Below are 13413 nucleotides of genomic sequence, written 5' to 3'. Positions count from 1 at the left end.
ATAGTCATTCAGAATGTAGATGAAAAGTCAGAATTGAGGAACGTAAATTTAGAATTGAATGAGAAAAAAGTCAAAATCGGGCGACATAAACTACGAATTTAGAGAAAAAAGTCTGAACCTTGATTTTTATCTCACAATTCCGAAGCTTGTTTTCGTTATGGGGTTAAAGCATAAAAAGCTACTTTTTTGTTTTGTTTGTAAGAACTGTGAAACATAAAATCAGAAAACGGCAGATATAAAGTCAGAATAGCAAGATATATAATTGTGGAAAATGAGTGATGCTTTGAGTGATGACTTGAGCAATGAAAAACAAAATGACATCATCCTGCAGGAAGTGACATCATTTTGGAGGGAAATCAACACCACAAACAATTCCAATTCCATCTCACTTGAAAAAGGAGTCAAAAGGTGTTTCACATGAATCTACACTCCACACCTCATAATGTCAAAGCAAAACCCAGATCTCTGCAAATTTAGTAAATAGCAAAAACCTAAAATATCTCATTGCATAAGTATTTCCTGAAAAAAAATATCTAAATCAACTGTGTATATGAAACTCTCACTCACTGAAGCATGGCTAACTTTAGCTTTCTATTTCCTTTCAGTCTGGCACCCTGTTCATTTCCTCACCATTGTGTAGTTTAAGTGCCTAGGTTTAAGCAGATCATATTTATGAAAGTCTAATATATATATTTATTGCAAGACAAGCATATTCATATTCTGAAGTTAGGTCTAAATGTGAACAGTGCAGTCCGCAGCGCTGTGATATACTGAGCAGCATTTGATACAAAGAGCCCCTTACACATTTTTATGCATGAGTACAAAAGATACTAAAATGATGTGCTTGTATTTTGAGGAAAATCTCTAAGAAAACAAATGAGGGTCTGCCATAACCCATAACAAAGAGTCTAAAACAGATGGTGGTGTTCCTCTAAGGTGGATTATGTAGATTCAGCGTTTCACAATGGGGGATGAATAGAGATGCCAATAAACTTTGCTTATCTGAACCACCGGCTTTAGAGCTGTATTCAAATATATTTACACTAGCACTGCATACAGAATCACAAAACATCCTTACGTTTAGTCCTAAAACCGTCATATGCTGAGCTGAAAACTGCTGAAACAGAGTGGATCTTTTCTTTTTTTTTGCTTTTTTAAAGTTTATGTAGCCTTGTAGACTGCTTCTTATAGATCGGAGCTGAGACACAGGGAAGAGCTTTCCTATGAATACATGTGAAATGAGCTCAAATTGAGATGGCAGATGCTTTTCACTTATGCCCTGAGGTGCTGAACTGATGACCGATAATTAATGGCACAATTACACTCCATTAAAGCGATGAGATTTGCAGCAAATGAGAGTCCAATCAATACAGAGACAGTTCTTCAGGATCACGCTGTTTATTACAGCAATACTCACTTTCCCTCCTGCCTTTTTCATTTGACTTTTCATTCTCTTTTTAGTCATGATATATATATATATATATATATATATATATATATATATATATATATATATATATATTACAAGGAAGTCATAAAAGTGTCATGCGTAATAATAACAAAGAATGAGCAAAATGCTTAAATATTGTTCATCATCTGTCTTTGTGAGTGAGTCATGGAGTCATTCATCTACTTTGTTCAAAACGATGAATCATTCAGGAATTAAACACCATTATACACAGGGGAAATGGTTGGTTCTGCTTTGATTTTGTTTGGAAATTTCACTGGCAGAACAAAAATCTGCAGTTTTCTCACCCGCCATGGAGATGTAAATATTATTATTTTTTATTCATAGGAAGAGATTTGGAGAAATGTAGCAATCCATCACATGCTCATCAATGGATGCTCTGCAGTGAATGGGTGCCGGCAGAATGAGAGTCTAAACAACTGATAAAATCCATAATACACAAACCCATCATTAATATGTTTTTGACTTCAAACCTTTACCACCAGCTACAGTATTAGTCCCCTATCCACAATATTGCTTTCTCAAGAGTAATTCTCAGCAGCGGAAGAGAGAAAGGATGCATGAAATGGATGTACAGTACAGGAACAGATAAGATCACATTTTTTCCACTTCCAAAAATGTGTAGAAATTGGCTCTGCTGCCATACTAGTGTATTCACTTTTTTTTGTTGTTGATTGTATTAGTTATGTATGTCTAAGTGCATAATTATGTGTATGTGTGCTTATTCTGGACAATATTTAAAGGAATATTTCATCCAGATATGAAAATCTGCATTACATCACTTACCAATGGATCCTCTGGATGGGTGCCGTCAGAATGAGAGTCCAAACAGCTGATAAAAACATCAAAGTAATCAAGTAATCCACAGCACTCCAGTCAGTTAACATCTTGTGAAGTAAAAAGCTGTGTGTTTAAGAAACAAATCCATCAATTAAGATGTTTTAACTTTAAACCATCACTTTTGGCCAGTCCATAAATGAGCAATATCACACGGCTACGGGTGTGATAGTGCCTTCATATAACAGTAAGAGGTCTAAAGTAAAAATAAAACAACCCTGTTTCAGTCTCTTTCAATATAAAAGTCCTTGCTTGCTGACTCACTGATAAAAAAGTCTCTTGTCGCCATCGAATGTCAGAACAATGTACCTAAAAATAAAAGACTGCCCGTTAGATTTACCCAAGGCCAATATCTCCTTTTTAACCACTAGAGGCATCAGAGCCGGAGGAAAATTCCAGAAGATCCAGTTGAAGTTACAGCTCTTCACTTCTCCAGATGTTAACTGCTGGACTGGAGTGGTGTGGATTACTGTGGTGTTTTTATCAGCTGACTCTCATTCTGACGGCACCCATTCACTGCAGAGGATCCATTGCTGTGCAAGTGATTCAAATGTGTTCAGAAGCAATGTAATGTAATTGCTAAAGTTACAATGAAAACTTGTCTGCGATGCTTCTCTGCATCTGAACACAGGTTGTGTTTATTCCGAGGCCTCGTCCTTGTCAGGATCCTGATGAGAGAACAGACAGCTGCTGTCTCCTCTGCCATCCTAACACCCACCTGCTAATGTCATTGAGATGCTCTGTGTCTTTCAGACATCATAAACTGCAAATATTCTGGTATGCTCAGTTCTCATTACCAAACTTTCAAGCACACAGTTTCCTATAATATATATATATGTATAAAACACATGATTTTGTTACATTTTAATTTGCATAATTCCATAAATTTTGGATTTTTTTTTTTTTACAATACTGATATGCCAGCATTTTTAGCGTTAAAGCAATTCACTCAAAAATGAACATTTTGTTATCATTTACTCACGGTCACGTCATATCAAACCTGTTTTTATGACTTACTTTCTTGTGTAAATAATATACTTTCGAAATCCCTCAAAATATCTTTTTGTTCTGCAAAAAACAAACAAAAAAAGAGTCCGTTTTGGAGCAAATGAGGGCGAGTAAATATCAAAATTCTAATTTGGGGGTAAACTATCCCATTGAAGGCTAGACACATGATCTGCTGCAGAACAATGCTGCCCACTGGTGGTTACTTACAGTTAAAGCACATTCTCTAAAGGCACTTAATTTATTATTTTTTTTCTCTATTTTACCATTTTAATTTATCTTTAGATTTAGATTATTTCAGTGATTTAAAAAAAACAAAAAAAAAAAACTAAAATCACAGATTGAGATGTAAATTCAGCGGATTGGCAGAGAAAGAACCTGCTGCATGAGAAAAACTTAGCTTTCAGTAAACATTTAGTTTATTTTGTATTAACTATAGGACAAATTACTTCTGTAGAAAACAATATGTCACTTTACATGAGAGATATAGGTTTTCTTTCAATATCAATGATTGCAAATAATCAATATATCATATCTAGTTGCTTATGGGAATACCATCAATTGAATATACAGAGATGTTTTAAGAAAATAAAGTACATCTTTAACAGTTAAGCAAAGCTTGCAATACGATTGCAGTAATTCTAATACAAAGCAAAATGCACAGAAACAATCCACAAACATGAACTAAAAACCATTGGAAATGTTTTTACTAAAAGCATCACCATATATTCTGAAATAATAAAGATTTATTGACATTAATGGTGTCATGAAGAACCTTCATAGAACTTTTCCATTGCACAAAATGTTCTTTAAAATGTTCTTCAAAAAAAAAAAAAAAAAAAAAAAGGTTATTTTAAGACCTGGCTGAAATGTTCTTTGAGGAACCAAAAAATGGTTCTTCTATGGCATCACTGTTAAAATGTACTTTTGGAAACTTTGTTTTTAATAGCATAACCACTACATGTGATAAAAACTACATAAAATGTTCCTAGATTTCCCTAAAAGGCATATGCTTCTATTTTTATTTGTGCTAGCATTCTATCAGTGATATATCTGGCTTTTAGAAAATCATGTCTTTATAACTTGTTCTGATTCAGCCAATGGGAGGACAGATTGTGTAATTTCCCTGAGCTTGGTTTTGGGGTAAAGGTCGGATCACCCGGCTATATTTCCGGTTCCATCAGACCTGTTCAACAGGTCAGACATGATGGCATTAAAATGCATGAAATTAAAGCGGGGTCAAAGAAAGACCTGACCCAACATTTTGATTTAGCTCCTTAAGTAAAGCCTTTCAAGAAAAAAGGATGCACATTTTCAAAAGCTACTCTGTGTCTGCACAGCAGAGGTGCAAGCCACAAGTCTCAAGTCTTAACCGTCAAGTCTTAAACAAGTCCAAGTCAATCAAGCAAGTCACAGTCTAGGCATACAAAAGTTTGATGATTTAACTGAATTTATAGATTTAAAAAAACAGTAGTTACGGACTATGGATTTTATTTGGAACAAAAAATAATAATAATAATAATATACATTTCTACTCAAAAGGTGTCCAAATACAGTTAATTACAATAAAAATCTAAAAATACATACAGATTAAAATGACTGTTCATAGCCTAAAATGTAAATGTAACTCAAATTAGTCCATCATAAAAGTATGAAAAAAAAGTATTTAGGTAGAGCTGTTTCAATATGCCTCAGACATGGCAGAAGACCATGAAAAAAGTATTAAACAATTCAACTATAAAGGTTTCTATGCCACCAAATGGCATTTTTACCTTTATGGGACATGAACACATTCTTAAGTTAGATCTTTCCTTTTTAACAAAAGAATAACAACAACAAGAAAAAATATATATTATATTACTAATTGAATATAATATAATGTAATGTGTGTGAGAGCGAGAGAGATTTATTAATATTTGTAAGTGGATGTGTTTATGCACGTGAGGGAAAGTGTAGTTTGTTTGCATGTGCATGGTTGTGCTTGTAAGTTTGAGGATTTTTGTTTTGTTTTGTTTATGCATGGGTGGGCTCGCAACGCCGTATGATTTGTTTTTCTTTTATGAATCCCCATAAGCTATACATAAGCTTTTCTCTCAGAGTCTAATGCTGAAAACCAATTATTAGAAACTGTACAGATCATATACTAAGTGCTATTGCCTTAAAAATAAAAAGATTTATATATATAGCTGACATTTCCTTCAAAACAATGAATAACCATTTACAATACATTGCAATTCCAAAAAAATCTTTAAAAAAAATAAAATAATTGATAGTGCTCACAAACTGTATTTTAATGCAGCCAAATTCCCAATACAACTGTTTTCACTGTTTCTGCTGTAAAACAACGGGATGAATATAAAACAGAGACTGAAACGTGGCCCATTAAGACTACTAGCTCTCCGTTAGATGTTAATCTGCACAAAAATCCTGATTCATAATCACGATGTCATCTAATGAAATCAAATACACATTAAACATTACTCCTGCGCCGAGTCTCAGAAACTTCATAGGGTTTGTCCAAGAAGTTGCTATATTTTTCACTGTGCTTTTTTTTTTAAGAGAAAAAGTAAAATAAAAGGTCGGTAAAGGGGTCTGCTAAATATTTGTCAAGCAGGTCTCAAGTCCTAAAAGGTGCAACTTAAGTCATGTTACTGGAGTCCTGCACCTCTGCTGCACACAGTCACAGTGACAAGGCACATCTGCACACACAATGCTTCTGCGATAGAGGTAAACATCTGATGACTGGGTGAAAGAGTTCAACTTACATTCACCCGGACAACAAGAGCTCAGTGGATCCAAGCTTTATGGTCATTTAAACATGTACAAGTACCCATAAAGATGGGTAAATATTACAAATGAGATTATATATCATATAATTCTGACTGAATGAGCAAAAACTACAGTGGAAGGAGATAAAGAGAACACATAAAAACTGGAGCTCGTCTAGCATAAATATTTTCTATTCAGCCCATAAATACAGAGTTTTAGCTATTTAAATTAATACATGTAAATGATATCAAAATACATAATTTTATATTTCTGATTATCATCCTGACTGGGATACACAATGTCTTTAAAGTTTGAACTTATATTTAAAGGTCCTGCAGAACACAAGACGTTTTTTCAATGGCAATTATGTTGTAACAGACATAAACATTGATTGTCTAGACATTTTGACATTTAGTTCTCTCAAAAATGAAAAGTCATCATTTACTCTCCCTCATGTGGTTCCAAACCTTTATGACGTTATATTTTTAGTAATGATTTAGTTTCTTTAATGCAGTTATGCATTCAGTGGGGTCCAAACCAACACATTTTGGGCTCCATTGACTTTCATAGCATAGACAAGATTCACAGAAAGAAACATTCTAGATACCTTCTTTTGTATTAAAAAAAAGTTATACATATTCAGAACGACATGAGGGAAAGTACATGCTCATATAATCCTGAACTGCTGAAACAGACAAATATTAAATGCAATTTTGGATCAATGCATTACAAGGTATTACACAACAGTGTCACAATCACCGTTTTGTGACTTCAAGCTTTGGGCATAAGAGATGGCATCACTAAGAGTATGAAACTGTATGTCTATGATCCCTTTCTTTGGGTCATAATAGCCTCCCCTTCGTAAAGAATCAATGACGGAGGTGTTGCATCGGGCCAAAAGCACATTGACTCCCAACTCCTTGTAGCCCTTGCATACCTCTTTCAAAGCATTGACTCCAGCAGTGTCCAGAAACAGCACTGGACTGCAGTCTATGACCAACGTGTGCAAACTGTTGAGCTGTAGCAGATACACATTGGTGGACACGTGCATCTCTTGTTTCTGGTCTTCTCCATCTTGTTTCTGATTCTTCTGCTTGTCTAGTTTCTTGCGCCTGGCCTTCTCTTTAAGTGGATCAAGGCCCACACTGCGGTACAGTGACTTCTTAAAAAGAGCTTGGTTGGCATAGTAGATGGGAGCTTCGTATCGGAAAACAGCCACCCCTGCATGGCTCTGGAGACCTTTGTAGGACGCAAGGTCCTCAAAGAGCTCGCGGTCCCCTGCTTGGCCCAGCTGATGGACTTGGGCCGACTGGGTTCGGCCTAGCACACAGAACGCAGAGACCAGGACTCCAACTAGTAGACCTAGCTCAGTGTTGACTAGCGCTGACGTAGCCATAGTAATCAGCCAGATGATAGCGTCCACACGGTTTACACGCCACATTTGGGGAATGTCCCCAAACTTCCGTAGTGCCCCACGGAGGTTGACGACTATGATAACGGCCAGAACACATCTGTGGAGATTAAGAGGACACAATTAGATGAAGTCTAAAGGAAATAGACACAATTTCAATATGAAAATGGGACATAAGTCATTCATACTTCTGCAATGAGTAGAAGAGAGGTGCTATAACAAGAAGGACGAGCAGCAGCACAAGAGCAGTCACCAACCCCGAGATCTGAGTCTGGCAACCAGTCGACTCCTTTACAAGAGTCTTGGTCAAAGCAGCACTGGTCGTGAAACAACGGAAGAAGGAAGGAATGATATTACAGAACCCAATAGCATACATCTCCTGGTTAGGATCAACCGTATAACCATGTTTCTTGGCAAACATCTCCGACAGAGAAACAGTAATGGCGAAACCAACAATGGCGATTGAGAACGCGTCAACGGCGATATTGGGTATGAGAGACCAGTTGGGAAGCTGAGGTGGCATGAAGCCTGTGGGAATGTTGCCAGCTACATTCGAGCCATAAGTTTCTTCGAACTGGCCAAAGTGGGAAGCTAGAGTAGCAGCAATGACCACAAAGAGTTCGAAGGGAATAGGAGCCTTGAGCTTGGCTTTGAAGCGGTCGTTGAGCTCTTTGGTGGGTACAAGCACAAGCAAGCAGAGCACGCTGGTTATGAGGTCACAGACATTGATATGACCCAGATTTTTAAAAACACTGATCCAGGTTTTTATGAGCGAACCCCACCCTTGGACACGAGGAAGGTGAAGCCCCAGCAAGTACTTTATCTGGGATGTGAGGATGGTAAGAGAGGCACCAGTTGCGAAACCACTCAAAAGAGAGTCCGAGAGGTAGACCGAGACAAAGCCAACCTGTAGGAGACCCATCAACACCTGCAACCCAAACAGAGCAATTAGTACATTTCAAAAATTCTGATAGAAGACGACTAATCTTGATAGATTGACCAACCTGGTAGATCCCTGCTGTGAAAGTTAGTGTTGCTGCCACCATGATTGCATAGCAGCTTCGGTCACAGATTGGACCAGTGCTGTTGTCAACATTTCCAAAGGTGGTCTGATTGGCGTCCGATGGATATCCTGCCAGAGTAAGTTCCCGGTCCACAACCTGTCCCACCAAAAGACACAGTACCCCAAATATCCCAACAGAGATGTGCCTAGAGGTGCCCAGTAGTGTGTAGATAATGCTGGCAAAGAAAGATGTATAGAGGCCATAAATAGGGTCTTGTTCTGCCAGTAAAGAATAGGCGATGGACTGAGGAACCAAGAGGATGCCCACGATAAGTCCAGACATGGCATCCCCAATGATCCAGTCTTTGAATTGATATTTTGGCAGCCATTTCACAATTGGGATAGAGTCTATGAGCAGGGCTTTGACTCGAGCAGAACTGCAGGAACACTTTTTGCCCACCTTCTTTTTCAACACTTCCTTCCAGGGCACTTTCTCTTTTACACGCTCTTCTAAAAGAAAAGGAACATCTGGTGCCTTCTTAACATCATCCTCTGCGGAAACACTGTCATGGACTTCTTCAGTTGGCATAATGTCCAGAATATCTCACTGGAACAGGACAGAAAAGCACATTGATTAACTGGGCTTAAAATAAAGGAGTTTGGTTTACACAGATAAAGTAAGAGGAAAAGGGTGTTTCTTGGTTTTTGGTAATCTTAAGAATGATTATTTAAGACGGAAACAGAAATAAGCGCAACAGAACACACAAAGTCGCAGAAAGTTATAGATGCATACTGTGGTACACCAAAAATTAAAAAAAATATATTTATATTTATAATATATGATCAGTATACAACACCAAGATGCTTCCCCAAAAATCAGCATGATTGCAATGTGATATTTTATAAAATGATAGTTCAATAAACAAGAAAAGCGATTAGCTTTATCTCCAAAAAATAGATTAGAAGAATTCAGTCTATCAATGTCGCTATCAGCAGACTTTATTACACAATCATTATTACAGAATTTACTAAGACCTCAATTAATTAACCAAATCCAACTTCTTCCTCATAAGAAAACAGATGAAATATATTATCAGTCATTATGACTGTAGGGACAGAAATGTAAGAAGCATTTGGCACAGTCCTGCTACTTTGCCAACTATGGAATTGAAAGAGATCTGCTGCATGATTTGGTTCATATTACAGAAAAAAAAATCTTTTAGAAGTAACACATGAGAATCATAAAGTATTAATGATTTAAAAAAAGCTGTAAAATGTGTACTTTAGGTTAATGATCAACTACTTAGAAGTACATAAATGACACAACATAATGCATAAACTGAGTGCATTAACTACTAAACAGTACTGTTTGCAATTACTGCAAAATTATCAAATAAACATAAGTGAGTATGGGAGACTAAACCATTGACCTCAAATCTGAATGGTAGTGTATAGATATAAAAATAAAATGTTAAAGATAAAGAAAAAAAAATTAAAAACACCACATAGATAACCCCTAACTTGGGTCTGCTTTTTTTCTAATGCACTTAATAATTTTCCAGTTAGGTTTCATGCTTTATTTACAGTGGGTAAATAAATAAAAATAATCAGCCCCATTTAAAATAATCACATTTTGTTGTTTTGCAGCCTGAAATGAAGACAGACCTTTTTTTTCTTTATTTGGCAGTATCCAGTATATTCAGCGCAACTTATAGCATCCAAGTGAAAGATATAACACCAACATGTCAGAAAACAAAAATAGAAAAACAGAATCACAGAGTTGGAAAAAGGATAACCCCCCTCCTAAAAATTGTGTGTATCATTTTGTGCTTTTAAAAATTAGTTAATTATAATTATTTGTATATTAAAATTATTTTTTAGAATCACATACACCCCAAGTAACATGTAGAAAGAAACAAGATCATCTTCATTACAATAACCAGATGTGCCAAAGTGATTCCAATTAATAATAAAAATAAAAACAGTCTGATGATTAAGTACTTCCTCATTCAGGTCAGAAGCAGTAATTGCTGTGGAGCTGCTGAAAATGTTGCCCAGAGAAGGCCTGATGATGTCCTACACAGGGAGTACAACCACCAGCCTGCATGGAAAATGATGTTTCCTCCCTCCATCGCTATAATCAACCTTCCCCAGCAGTTCAATCTACATCTCATCCCACAGAGACACACATCTCCACATTAAGAGGCTACCCGAGGTGACCGAGAGCAGAGTCTTGCCAGCCAAACATCTCTGAGCCAGTTTTAGTTTCTTACCTGATAATGTGGCTCGACTAACTGGCTGATAAATAACAAGAGATGCTGGAACTGGTCACTTACACCTTGACACACAGTCCAACTGAATGTAAGCTGTGGGATCTGCAATGACAGGCACCTCATCACTTCATAAACTCAGTGAGAATCCAGTCAGAGGAAACCTGTCTTGTCAGCACAGCTAACAAAGTTCTGTACTTGGCTTAAAAACAGGATTGAAGACAGATACTGTTAAAGGTCACCAAAGTGATTATGAATAATAGAGAGCATGCCTAAAAACTTATGATTGATGCCTCAGAATGAAGTAATTTTCTTTTATTCTAAGTTTCTCCAGTTGGTCACCCTCAACGTGTCTTCAAGACTCAAGAAGCACTCATTGCAGATCAGTTAAGACTGACATGAGGTACCTGCAAAGCTCTTTTGGTGCAATTAGCTCAGTGTGACTCTCCGATTGGTGGGATTTTCTATAAGGCATCATGGGTAATGTAGTTTTTCACCATAAATACAGTTGTGACTTTTTGAAAAAGTTTAAATAATACGAACTGAAGGCTTCAGTAAAAGCATGTAGCATCGATTACCAACCTTGGCACTCACAGGTCTGTCTTCAAAAGTTTATGTGTTAAGATTAAAAATAAATTATATTTTTTTGGAGACTATTACTTTCAGAACATGACTGTTGCACTCCATTTAAAAAGAGAGGGAGCTATAATATTCATTTGAACAGGCTTTAAGACACACTTTCTTAATGAAATTGGGGGAAAGCATCATGTGACTTGATATTTATAACTTTAAAGTCGTTACACCTATTCATATTAACAATATACAAATGTGGCAAAATGGGACCTTGTGCTTTATTTTGTTACAGTGTCCTTTTGGGTGGTACTTTGTGGTCCAATTGAGCGGCAATTGCATCACTACATAGGATATGGTCTTGCATTAAATAAAAGCAATAAAATGTAGAGTCATAGATCAGTCCATTAATTTCACTTAACAAAAGACTTCAGAGTCAGATGGAGAAGTTGGTTGTCCGCATCACCTTGACATTATTAATCCGTAAATAAATAAATAACAACATTTACTTATGAAACGGTGTGGATTAGTAATGATGACATGTGCACTTTATACACCCTTAATCTCATCCGCAAAAATGCCTTGAATTCCAATGACGTAACTAAATGATCAAAGCGAAGTTTTAAGTAAACAGAAAAGACTCAAAATATCCTGAATTGTTAACAAGATAATGAGCAAACATTATATACCGTTTACTGCTGCTGCCTTTTTAGTCGCTAATATTAATGTTAGACATTTCTACAAAATATAAGCTATACCAAACATTCATAATTCAACATGAATAGATTCATACAGCATGAAAACTAAGTTGATCAATTCCACGATAACAAGATTCAGCAAACTTCAACTAGTCTTACTAAACTCTTTGAAAGAACAGGGCGGTGTGATGTAACAGTGCTCTGTTTCTTGCAGTGCTCTGACTTCATGAATGGCACTATTGAAAACAAAACTGCAACGTGTAGGCTACTACTGACTCAGTGTATCCCCTGACGGAAAAACAGCAAATATTCAGTGTTGAAAACTCACCTCAGACCGGCTGCGCAATGAGATCGTTTCATTTAATCATCCGGGAGGACACTGAACAACTCAAAAGTTTCACCACAGTACTTGCACAGACCTATACTTGAAGTTCAGGATGTATTCCGTGACACATGAAGCCACGTTAAAGTTTGTAACATCACGTGTACAAGCGTAAAACTCATTTCGGCTGGTCACGTGACTGCTAATTATTGGCTGGTTCCAAAACCTTAAACACTGCCTTCTCTGAATAGCCAACGGAAAAGTTTTCTCTGGTGGACGACACCCCCAAGTTTCGTTACAGTCCCCGTGTTCCGGGTTGTAAAAATACTACGGCGAGGGCTTGACTTATGAATATTAATCTAGTGCGCTCAGTGGAACGATCTGATTGGCCACACACGCAGACATATGACAAGCAGCGAATTCTACTGTGTTGAAAGCTTGGCTCATGAATATTAATCAGATCGATTGACGCTACTGGAAGGCTTCTAAGTGACGTCAGCCTTGCCTAATTAATAGTCATGAGTTAAACCTTCACAATAGTAGGATTCACATAAACTTAATTTATTTTCATCCCGAATAAGGCAAACATTAAGGCAAACATTATTACTCATTATAAATATTAACTGAATATTAACTAATATAAATCTGTTGCATATATATATATTTTTTCTTTTCTTTTTTTTTTTCTTTTTCTTTATCTGTGTGAGAACACTGCAGCTGTAATTTTAGCTGCATGACTGGGTTTCTGTTACAAAAAAAATATATAAATTCACTCAACAGATGAGGATAATAAAGTACTATTGATTATATTGAACAAAATGTACTTTGTATACTTGTATACTAAACAGTGTGCCAGTAATGTGCAAGAATATGTCAATCTTTGATGTCAGGGTAACACTAAGTTTAGACATTAGCTTACATTAAGTTCAGTAGATCTTTCTTGTGAAGCTGATTTGATTTCTCATAAGGATCTGATTAAATGCCAACCACAAACACTGAAATGAGCCTTACAATGCACAAATTATCAAAACATCTATTTTTTTTAATTTGCATTTACATA

The 13413-nt window shown here is 36.4% G+C and overlaps 1 protein-coding gene across 1 annotated transcript; it reads right to left on the bottom strand.

The window, feature by feature from the left end:
* Positions 1–3706: 3706 nt before the first annotated feature.
* LOC113093843 (sulfate transporter-like) lies at positions 3707–12675 on the bottom strand. The gene is made up of 4 exons (XM_026259422.1): positions 12360–12675; positions 8495–9100; positions 7679–8418; positions 3707–7590 (listed from the first exon to the last, which is right to left on the bottom strand). Exons 2-4 carry the CDS (start codon positions 9080–9082, stop codon positions 6816–6818), a joined length of 2103 nt encoding a protein of 700 aa, XP_026115207.1. The 5' UTR covers positions 9083–9100; positions 12360–12675; the 3' UTR covers positions 3707–6815.
* Between the last annotated feature and the right edge of the window lie 738 nt (positions 12676–13413).

This window comes from Carassius auratus, unplaced genomic scaffold, assembly GCF_003368295.1.
Source record: "Carassius auratus strain Wakin unplaced genomic scaffold, ASM336829v1 scaf_tig00215172, whole genome shotgun sequence".
In the NCBI taxonomy this organism is placed as follows: Eukaryota; Metazoa; Chordata; class Actinopteri; order Cypriniformes; family Cyprinidae; genus Carassius; species Carassius auratus.
Note: the sequence above shows the minus strand (reverse complement) of the source record. Positions and strands in the feature narration are given on the sequence as shown.

What these genes read in the sequence shown, in the direction of transcription:
- LOC113093843 (XM_026259422.1), bottom strand. Translation starts at nt 9,082, where the DNA reads ATGCCAACTGAAGAAGTCCATGACAGTGTTTCCGCAGAGGATGATGTT. An exon ending in TCACAGCAGGGATCTACCAG is followed by an intron (nt 8,419 to 8,494) that starts GTTGGTCAATCT and finishes TTTGGGTTGCAG; the next exon opens with GTGTTGATGGGTCTCCTACA. An exon ending in CTCTTCTACTCATTGCAGAA is followed by an intron (nt 7,591 to 7,678) that starts GTATGAATGACT and finishes TAATCTCCACAG; the next exon opens with ATGTGTTCTGGCCGTTATCA.